Genomic DNA, 11801 nt, shown 5'->3' on the forward strand with positions numbered 1-11801 from the left:
ATTTGAAAGAGAGAGAAAAGAAAAAGGAGTGCAGACATTAATTTATTAATATTTACATAGATCAGAAGAAAATACTTATTTTGCACCACAAGGTATTCCCTGCCTCTGCATCACCCACTAAAATGGTGAAGAATTTCACATGCCACTAATGTGGACAGTGCGGTAGTGATTCATGGAGCCAGGTGAGTATTTACTCTGCTGTGCATAATGATCCTGTTGCTGGTGATTTGTCACCAATAGGATCACAAAAGTGAAATCAGCATTAACGTGTGTGTGTGTTAGTTATACTTTTTGTGGCTTTGCATTATCTTTCTCAGTCTGACTGAAATGATGCAGACTTTCAAAAAGGGGTATCAGTGGGATTTCCACTGACAGTATCGCAACCTAACTTCCACTGGCACTAGTGCAAGAGGGGAATTTTCACCTGACTACCAATGCAGAAGGGACATTTTCTTACCACACTTACCACAAACCCCCTTTAGTTGATAGTCAGTGGAAAGAAAAATACCTCCTTGCATGGTAGTCAGTGGGCTGAAGAAAACACTTTCACATTGATGGTCAGTGGGACGAAGAATGTCCACTTTTGTTGGTGATCAGTGGAAAGAAAAATGCCTCTTTATGCATTTGTACTTGTACTGACTACAATGTAGGTGGACATTCTTCTATCCACTGGCTTCTAATGTAAGGGGGCATTTTTTTTTCAACTGAATACCAATGTAAGGTGGTGTGTTGCTTAATGGCTTTTTTTCCTTTCTGGTTGGCAAGGGGGCCCCACATAAATTAAGTTTCTAGTTATGCCCCAGATGTATTGCTAATGATTAAGTCAAATCCTGACACTGGCCTGTCTTCTGATACAGTTTTCTCACCTGTCTGCTATCTGTCCCAGCCTTCTCTCTGTTACATGACACCACCCTAACACCTCTCTTCCCAATCTAGTCTACATGCTATGATTTTTCTTGACAATTTGACTATTTGTCTGCTTGGCTACTGTCAATAGTGGGCCAAATCTTTCAGGCTAAATCTAGCTACGACACTTAGCAAAATCCATACTTCCTTGTCGGAGTACCTGGCAAAGACCAAATATAACTTAGGCTCTGCTTCCGTCAAACATCTCTAACAATGATTACAACTTCAAACATTTAGATCCAAATAAAATAAACTAATCTACCTTTTTATTTGTTTACTTCAGGTAGCTTTGAACTCATGTCCAAATCCAAAGGCAAGAAACAACACATTTCTACTTTATAGCCTGTAGAAAGTACATGAACAGATGTGGAAAGTGATGCTGGGCAATATAGTTATCATGTGTTTTCTTTCAATGAACATGTATGAAATTGCTCCCACATCTACTTTATTGAGAAGTAATGCAAGCTCACTACTAATGGATGTATATCTGGGTGTGAAATGCAAAGAGCTGATTGTCATCAACCAAAAAGTGAGCTATTTTTCTAATTAATCACAATAACTGGCAAGTGCTACATTACTGAATGCTTCAAACCATCAGCAAGTTCTACTTAATGTGTGATCAAATATTATTATCATTCAGGATTTATACAGAGTGTTACCAAATAAAGGGAGACAGTACAGGCACAATACAATGCAAGACAAGAAGGTTAGGAGGGCCCTGCTCGTGAGTGCTTACAATCTAAAAGACATGATTTGTTCTGAATGGCATATGACTTAAAGAAATACAGAAATAATAAAACATTGTAACATTTCCTGAATATCTGCTGACCTAGATCTTAGTGTTTATCCAGAGCAGAAATATATGTTTTGGCAGACGATTCTTGTGGTTGTTCAAATGGAAAACTATTACCACAAGTTCCAAAAACCAACTGCTGCAATACAAAAAATATGTATTGCAAATTGTTACATCCTAATACTATGTTACTTTAATCAGCCAACAAGATACTATGGGAAAAACTTTAATGACAGTGAGATTGTTAATTTAGCCATAACTCAGCATTCACAATAAGTTTTAGTTAGCAAATATGGGTAATATCTTACTGGTAGACCATTATCGCCTTGCTTTCCTGGTAAACCACTTGGACCTGGCACTCCTTGAGGCCCTGGTGCTCCCTGTAAAGTAAGAAATAAGTATTTAATGAAGACTATAACTTGAAATGTTATCAAGTCTTTGTAAACTAAATTGTCAGCCTATTTCCACATGAATAACTGATGGAAAATGTTTCTACAGGATCATATTTCATATACCACACATTCTTTTTATTCCTCAGTCTAACAACAAAACTACCTGAAAAAACTCTTATGCAAATCAATTATATAGTACCAGATTGATAGAAAATGTAATAACTATATTGCCTTACCATTGGTCCTGGGGGTCCTCTGGGTCCTACTGCGCCATCTTTGCCAGTGAAACCCTAATAAGACAAAGTTGTACATTTATTCACACTGACCTTTAAAAAGCAGCATTCTGATGTTTTCCCATCATCAGAAAGAATGTTATGTACTATAATATAGTACTATGTACGAATCTATCTATCTATCTATCTATCTATCTATCTATCTATCTATCTATCTATCATCTATCTATCATCTATCTTGTGAACTTAGTTGAGTTTAGCTAAGCTGTAAATTCCTAACTAAACTAATTTGACTTCCCAGATTCACCATTTGTTATGTTGTTACCCAGTTATTTTCAAAGTTCTAGCATAGTTTATCCTAGGGGAAACTTTAACTTCTCCCCAAACTATTTAAAACTAAGGGGACTATTCACTAAGCTGCCGTAGGCAGCCGAGTGAAAGACCGACCTGAAGTGAAGTGAGCCGAACGCTCTTCGGCTCATCACTTCAGGCTGGTACGGCTGATTTCAGGGTACATAGGGTGGCTTTGGGTCGGCCGAACATGCTCAGCATGTTCGGCTGACCCAAAGTGCAGAAGGAGTTCGACTCAGCCGATCCAACATCTGGATCGGCTGAGCCGAACCTCCGACAGGCTACTCGCTGCTGTTCGGTCTATTCTCATAGATGCCAAACAGCAGTGAGTGAATAGCCGAATGCCACTGAGCGGCATGCGGCTCGGCTGTTCTGCTCGGTCCCTCAGAGGGACCGAGCAGAACAGAAAAATAGTTAAAAAAGCACAAAAAAATAAATAGAAAACAATTGTGCGGAGCTAGCAGTGACAGCTAGCTCCGCCCAACAGTTGTCTATTGTCCGGTGGCTCTGCTGCTATCAAAAAAAAGAAAAAAAACTCTCCCGGGAGCTCTGGGAGTCTCCCGCTCCCGGCCGCCCAGGAGAGAAAAACACAGTTTTTTCTTTTTTTTTCCTATGGGCAAATAATAATTTTTGCCCATAGGAATGCATTGCTAGATTCCTATTGTCTATTTCAATTTGCAATAGCCAATAGTAAACTAGCATTGCTCCCGCCCTCTGCTGATGGACCAGATGGAGAAGTGCAGCAGAGGGCGGGTGTAATGCTAGTGTTTCTCTCCTTGGCGGCCGGGGAGCAGGAGACTCCCGGAGCGCCAGGGAGAGTTAGGCTGTCTGGAGATCAGTGTCCCTGGTTAGCTGGTAACCAGGGACGCTGATCTCTCTGCAGGATCATATTTCATATACCACACATTCTTTTTATTCCTCAGTCTAACAACAAAACTACCTGAAAAAACTCTTATGCAAATCAATTATATAGTACCAGATTGATAGAAAATGTAATAACTATATTGCCTTACCATTGGTCCTGGGGGTCCTCTGGGTCCTACTGCGCCATCTTTGCCAGTGAAACCCTAATAAGACAAAGTTGTACATTTATTCACACTGACCTTTAAAAAGCAGCATTCTGATGTTTTCCCATCATCAGAAAGAATGTTATGTACTATAATATAGTACTATGTACGAATCTATCTATCTATCTATCTATCTATCTATCTATCTATCTATCTATCTATCATCTATCTATCATCTATCTTGTGAACTTAGTTGAGTTTAGCTAAGCTGTAAATTCCTAACTAAACTAATTTGACTTCCCAGATTCACCATTTGTTATGTTGTTACCCAGTTATTTTCAAAGTTCTAGCATAGTTTATCCTAGGGGAAACTTTAACTTCTCCCCAAACTATTTAAAACTAAGGGGACTATTCACTAAGCTGCCGTAGGCAGCCGAGTGAAAGACCGACCTGAAGTGAAGTGAGCCGAACGCTCTTCGGCTCATCACTTCAGGCTGGTACGGCTGATTTCAGGGTACATAGGGTGGCTTTGGGTCGGCCGAACATGCTCAGCATGTTCGGCTGACCCAAAGTGCAGAAGGAGGTCGACTCAGCCCATCCAACATCTGGATCGGCTGAGCCGAACCTCCGGCAGGCTACTCACTGCTGTTCGGGCTATTCTTATAGATGCCGAACAGCAGTGAGTGAATAGCCGAATGCCGCTGAGCGGCATTCGGCTCGGCTGTTCTGCTCGGTCCCTCAGAGGGACCGAGCAGAACAGAAAAATAGTTAAAAAAGCACAAAAAAATAAATAGAAAACAATTGTGCGGAGCTAGCAGTGACAGCTAGCTCCGCCCAACAGTTGTCTATTGTCCGGTGGCTCTGCTGCTATCAAAAAAAAGAAAAAAAACTCTCCCGGGAGCTCTGGGAGTCTCCCGCTCCCGGCCGCCCAGGAGAGAAAAACACAGTTTTTTCTTTTTTTTTCCTATGGGCAAATAATAATTTTTGCCCATAGGAATGCATTGCTAGATTCCTATTGTCTATTTCAATTTGCAATAGCCAATAGTAAACTAGCATTGCTCCCGCCCTCTGCTGATGGACCAGATGGAGAAGTGCAGCAGAGGGCGGGTGTAATGCTAGTGTTTCTCTCCTTGGCGGCCGGGGAGCAGGAGACTCCCGGATAGCCGAAGGATCGGCCGAAGCTACGGCTAGATCCTTCGGCTGCTTCGTGAATAGACCACTAAAAAAAATCCTGCTTTTTAGTCTTAAGTTAGACTTTAATGTAAATGAAGATTTAAGGGCATGTTTTGAAGAATTTTTATTTTAACATTTTAATATTTGGCTGCCATGGTTATAACTATAAAGGTAAATGCTGATATGATATCTAGCTTGATCCATTACTCTGATAGGCTTGCATGTTTCCTAGATTAATTTTTACAATATGGGATACTTTCAATGTGATGTGACTAGAAAAAAAGTCTGTTCTGGTTTACAGAGTTCTACATGGGTGGAGGTATAATGGACGATATTGGCCAGGAAGAGAATCATACAGAAAATTCTGATACAATTCTCTTAGTATAGCCCATAGGATGCATTATCATCGATCCCTAGATACACTAAGGTATAGGCCAGCCCCTTTCCCACTTTATCTGAAAGATGTCACTGACCAGAGGCATGCCCATTTGTTGCATTTTAGTACTGTGAGCCAGATGTGTACCATTAGCCAGATGTGTGCACTGTGCAACTGCAAATGTCACAGTCCTAGAAAGGCTAAACTTAGGCTTTAAGGGATTAAAATAGTTAGTGATCCATATATCCATTATATGCCAGATGTGGCATTGAACCAGCTTCAAAGGTTTTTCTTTCAACTGGTTTAGGGACATGTATACCCACCGAGAGCCTATATTGGGTTTAAATGTAGAGATGCATGTGTATTTCTTTTTGTAAATATGTATGGTATGCAGTTGAAGGTACATTCTGCCATATTTCTAGGTGAATAGCATCTGTATATATACAATTTTTTGCAATTGTTTATTAACCCTTTTCATTGATTATTTAGTGGTTGGCAATAGTTTCTAGGGATGTATGCACAGTGTAAGTTGGGTCATTGTCTGTACACACCTCAGAAATATTTGCCATATTGTGGACAATAGGTAAGTGATCGGTGGCTCACATTGCATGATGCATATGTGCAAAGCGGAGCTTGTTTGTAGCTTCAAAATTTGTCAGGCAACTAATCATTTAAATGCCCTCTGCAACACTGGTTCTTAGGGGCAGCAAAGGGATGGTATCTGCTAGAGAATCAGCAGAGGAGAAATGGAAGTTAGCTGAGCTATGTGAGGGGCAAAGGTAATAGTATTTTCTGGTAAACTGCAACTTTTTCTGCCAGCCCTGGTGACTTGTTGCAATGACTGCAATGTACCTCTTTTTAAAGGGGGTCATTGATTTTTTACATGGTGCAAATCTGATCAGGCTTTTTTTCAGGACAAGTTGTACTAAAATACATTTATTTGAAATATAGTTAACAATTCATTAGGTATTAGAATAACCTTTACACTGTCCAGGAAGACAAAAACACAGATGTGATAGAATCAAATATGTTACATTTATCAGCTAAACCAAATAAGCCTAGTTTAGTTTGGCAGCAGCACAATCCCATATTTTCACTCCTGGATTCTTCTTTGATGCTTGAAGAAAACAATTCTAAAAATATAGATTCTAAAGATTTTAGTCTTTGTTTTCTTTGCAAATTCTGTGATTTAATTTTGCGCTATGTGGATCAGCTAAACAACTGCGATGGAAACAATAAATCCATCTACAGTGCAAAAAAAGGTCTGGAAAGTCTCTTGTTGGATTATTCATTACAAAAAGAATTACAGGAAACGATGTTTTGGCGAGGGCTGACGCTTTCCAACTAGCACTTTGAGTTCTTTACAGGTCGCATGTTTAACACGTAAGGATTAACTCTGCAAGTAATAGTTACGTTTTCCTACTTTGCACAAGATGTCTATTATTAAATACATCAAATGTTCTTATATTAAACACTCTTTAACTAATATGCAGTAAAAAATCTTTGCTGTCCAGGGAATACCTTTAAAAACATAGGTTTGAGTTGTCTACATGTTATATTTAAGCTCTTTAGAGAGTTCCCGTCATCAGTTTTCAGTGGAAGGGGTAAGGTGTGACTGATGGGTTAATATAGTTCTCCTCTGTGTTCCCACTCCATCAATCTGTCAGTCTAAGGCCTGGTAGCATGAACATACAAGCTCAGCTCTCTCTAAGACCTCAAAGGAAGCTGCAAGGTGACTAACTCTAGAAGGGTGCTGTCAACTCCCACAATGAATGTCATGATGGCACAACAGAATAAAGGAAAACACATGAGTTTCATGCAAAATTCAAAGTGTATCTCCATCCTACTCTAAATAATCTGATAGCTACAATCATATTCAGTTAAAGAAGTACAGCAGGAATTTTAAAAACTTGGCACTGCAAGGGTTAAGTGCTTGTTGTGGTCTAGGTGGCTCAAATAAAGAATATATACTCACCTGATCCTCGGTCCCACCAGAGCTGCTAGACCAGTCCCTGCAGCCTCTTCTCCCCCTGGACTCTGGCAGTGTAAGGACCACTGATGTCATTATGCCTAATGCAGGTCCCGTACCTTGCATTAGACGTGAGGATGCCAAGGGGCTTTTCACAGCCAGAGCAGCGGGGGAGAGAGGTGAGCACTGACTTCTGAGAAATCAAGGATTAGGTGAGTATATCTTCTTTATGTGAGCATCCAAGACAAAGCAAACACTTAAACCTTGCAGTGCAGGGTAACCCCACTGCAAGGGTAAGTTTTTTAAATTCCCAGGGTACTTTTCTAAGTTTATGTACTCCTTGGGAAATCGTTCCACAGTATTATTAATGCTGCACTCCATACGGATATAAACAAAACCTAACTGAGTTGTGCATTCCTTTACAAATAAATAGATATAGCTATAGTAAGAACCTGGATCTGCATTTATATAAGCCTCCTGCAATTTCTGGCACAGATGCTCTCAAAACGGGAAAAGGATGGGCAGTACAAGGAGCTATTCAGGCTTGGCTGCATACAAATATGCTAACAGTGATAACACTGAAAGGGGGAGAGAGAAGAGCAAGCGCAGTTACCAATCCTAAACTGTCTGATCAGAAGGCTGAGTTGGGGAGGTGACACCACTGTATTTCTGGTTTTATCCTTCAGGCCTTGCTATGTGGCAGGGGTGCATGAATCACAAATGTCGCTGGACAGAATTACAAATGCTTAGTCAGATAATACATTAACATTGAGTATTACAGCTGTTTATGTAGCTGTTTGCTTGGAGTTCAGCTTTAGGAATTTCTATAATCATTACTGTTATGCACAACAAGACTTCAGGATTTTCCAAGGTCATCCAAACTTTTAAATTCTTTAAGAATATGTATGAATATGAATGTATGAATGTGAAAAACATTAGATAATACACATACAAACACACACACACACACACACACAAATACTAAACTGAAAATATCAGTTCATACATAAATAAAATTGAATTCTTTAATCAAATACTTAGTTATGTTTGAGCGATTATTAATAAACCTATACTGGAAGTTCTAAAATTGTATGAGACAACAAGATTAGTTAGTTCCTTGTTAGAATTTAAAACACATACCCTTGCTCCTGGAGGTCCCATAGGTCCGGGTGGTCCGGTTACCCCAGGAGTCCCCTAAACAAAAAAATAATTAATAAATTATGCAAATCATTAATATTACATTTCTTCCAGCCAGGAATGAGCATACTGAAAATATTACAATGTATATATATATGCAACATACCATCCTTCCTGGTAATCCTGGATCACCTGGATCACCTTTTTGTCCTTGACGACCCTGGAAAAAAAGATACATAATGAGAAGCAAATACTATGTTTGTGGTAACTAATTTTAAAACTAGCACTGTTAGGAGATATAAATACACATAATTATACAAATGATCAATGAGTACAAAGTAATTTTGTGCAATTTTGTTATGCATGAACTGCATACTAATTTCATTTCATGTATTTCAATAAATATTCTAGAAGGAACATGAATATTAAAACAGAGCAGAATGGTTTGCACTTGCCACATATCACAATGCAATGCCTTTAATTTATTAATATTTTTTACACCGAAATGCTAACATTCACAACACATTCTATATAAATGGAATCCATTACTATATATTTACTAAATAGAGTACATTAATTGAAAGATACTGCACTTACAGGTTCTCCGGGAATAGAAAGTCCAGGTGGCCCTTGTGGACCAGGTGGGCCTTGTGGGCCTTGTAGACCGGGTTCACCTCTCTGTCCTGGTGGGCCCTTTAATTATGGAGCAAGGAAGAAAGAAAATTAAAATTAGTTCTCTGCAGCAAAAAATGCAAATTACAGTTTTGGCATCCTTATGTTTGCCACTCTTACTACTTCTCAAACTCAAATATATTCTATTTTAGAAGGCGTCAATGAGAGAATTTAATTTACTCTTAAAAAACAGGCAGGGTTCCTATATAGAATAGCAAGCTAGTAAGATCTTTGTTTAACTTGAATGCTTGGGATACTATTTTTGAAACTGATATCAGTTTTTCTCTTAAACCATGACTAAGACAACCACATCAATTTAACTCTCACATCAATATTGTACCTACCTCTAAATCCATGTATAACTTCAGTCCTTCAATAATGTAGCAATAATATTCAAAACAACATATTAAGTTAATGTATTTATTATTAGTATTAGGTTTCGTTTATATGGCATCATCGTACTATATATAATGCAAGGTAATATGTGCTCGGTAACCAAAAATGGACATGGCATGCTGCTTTCATAAATTTATTTGCAAAGTTAAAGCATTTAGGTGAACCTGCAGGACAGATATCAATAATGGATCCTTTAAAATAAGTAAATGAACCATAGCACAAGTCAAAGAAAACAGTGTGAAGAGATAGAGGAGAGTGTGGAAAACATAAGAAAAGTGGAAGAGAATGCAAAGTGAATAAGCAAAGGAATGACTTGGAAATTTGATAGCATTCCCACATAAAGGTGATTTTTTCGGATAGCACTTGAAGCAATAAAGGACACTCTGATAAAATGAGGAAGAATATAACAGGGAAAAGATGAAACCCAAAAGGAGGCTTTATTGGGAGACTGTAAGAATCTTGGATTACAGGTCATATTCTCAAATCATTTGGTGATCTGATGGTATAATTTAGGTACAGACAGGATAGGAGTGCAGGATGGAGTGTTGCACTAATGAAGGCCTTACATTTAGAGCTAGAAATTATAGTCTAGTCCTTGAAGGAAGGGAGCCAATGAAGAGACTGAAAAGAGGTAGGGTAGGTTAGTATAGCAGCTGCATGCATAATTAACTGTAATGGTGTCACTTTAATAAGCAGCAAGCTCTTTTACAAAGAATTAATATCATCAAGATGGGAAATAAATAGTGAATGTATTAATATTTTGATAATTTCATTAGTAAGGCAAGGGTCAATGAATGCCAGAGATACTTTTTAGCTAAATTATATTTTTAGAGCTTTGATATGAAAGGCGATGGGTACAGTCAAGAGTGACCCTGAGACATTGAGCTTGTTGTTATAAATTGATAACTGCATTTTTAACTGTAAGAGAGTTTTAAGATATAGTAGATTTAAGAGACAGTGTTATTAAAAACAATTAACATTTAAAAAGCTTGCATTACAAGAGGAGTTCAATCATTCCTGAGAAGAGAGAAATTATATACTTTGCAGAGTTATTTATAAGAAAGGGTAAAAATGTACCCCTTGGTTTTAGCAGTATACAGATGGTATTTAAAATCAAAGCTACTAGTATTTTTTCCTTTTCCCAAGGGTGCAGCGTACAACCAAAACAGTAAGGGACCAAGTACTGACGGCTGTGACACTCCAACTTTTAGAGAGAGAGAAGTAATACAACAATTGAAAGAAGCACTGAATGAATGGTTGCCACAGCTCCTCCAGCACCATGTGAATTTGCATTTATTTAGAAAATAGAGAATTCCAGCTGCCTACATTATTGGACTGTTAGTACTGCTATTGTCAGCCAATACATAAGCAAGAAAGAATGTGCAGCAAAGTGCTGATGAGTATCATGGGGAGGTTGGGTTTTAGATCTATAGTGACTACAGGAAGCAAGCAATGCTTCAAATCTGACAAGTCATACAGTTTAAGAGAAAGAGGCATTAGCACCACTTGCTCACTATTAGTCCCCTAGCCTCTCTACACATGCACATGCTTCTTCTATCAGATGGACAGTTAGCAATGCCCAAAGGTAAACACTCTTTTTGCATTCTTTTTGAGGCATTGAAGCTGTTGGAAGACATGCTTGCCTAAATGATTAAATACAGTTTTGGGGCTTCATATTTGATGCTATAAAAAAAGAATGCCAGCAGGGCAGTTGACCAATATAGTAGGACAATTAAAAAATCATGTAATGCAATAGGTTGCCTCATTTACACAAGACTATTTGTTGAATGCATAACAAATCATGATAATGTTGCAACACATTATACTGTATAAGGATGACTGTACATTTTACAAACAAGTTCTAAATAGATAATAAAGAAAACTTACTGTAGGTCCATCTGTGCCCCTGTCACCTCTGGGACCTTTGCTACCAGGAATACCCTGCAAATAGAAAATAAATTGTATATAGCAGGATTGCAGAGAGATTATGCAAGAATCATCTAAATTCTTATAAAATGTCTAGAGATATCTGTGGTTTCCAGAATGTATCTTTCCTTCCACTTTAACATATTTGGCACCAATCCACCATAAATTCTTCACCTAAGCACATTCGTGTTTCATTACTGCTGCCAATTTTACACAGTGGTTGAGCAAATTTGGATTAACACCACTTTCCTGGAGGCTGCCTATATGTATATCATAAACACTTAAAGACTTAGGAGTATATTCATTAAGCTGCCGTAGGCAGCCGAGTGAAAGACTGACCTGAAGTGAAGTGAGCCGAAAGCTGTTCGGCTATTCACTTCAGGCTGGTACGGCTGATTTCAGCCGTATATCGGCTGAAAGCAGCCGTACATCGGGTGGTTTCACGTGGCTCCGGGTCGGCCGAACATGCT

At 38.6% G+C, this 11801-nt stretch overlaps 1 protein-coding gene across 1 annotated transcript in view; it reads right to left on the bottom strand.

Moving 5' to 3' along the window:
• The window catches only part of COL12A1 (collagen type XII alpha 1 chain), a 171265-nt gene that overhangs the window by 15287 nt on the left and 144177 nt on the right, over positions 1-11801 (bottom strand). The window contains exons 59-64 of the mRNA XM_018558906.1: positions 11293-11346; positions 8935-9030; positions 8504-8557; positions 8341-8394; positions 3689-3742; positions 2008-2079 (exon numbers count right to left, since the gene is read on the bottom strand). Of these exons, the coding sequence (XP_018414408.1) occupies positions 2008-2079; positions 3689-3742; positions 8341-8394; positions 8504-8557; positions 8935-9030; positions 11293-11346 (384 nt within the window). The remainder of the gene's footprint in view (positions 1-2007; positions 2080-3688; positions 3743-8340; positions 8395-8503; positions 8558-8934; positions 9031-11292; positions 11347-11801) is intronic.

This window comes from Nanorana parkeri, unplaced genomic scaffold, assembly GCF_000935625.1.
Source record: "Nanorana parkeri isolate BGI_ZX_2015 unplaced genomic scaffold, ASM93562v1 scaffold368, whole genome shotgun sequence".
Classification (NCBI taxonomy): domain Eukaryota; kingdom Metazoa; phylum Chordata; class Amphibia; order Anura; family Dicroglossidae; genus Nanorana; species Nanorana parkeri.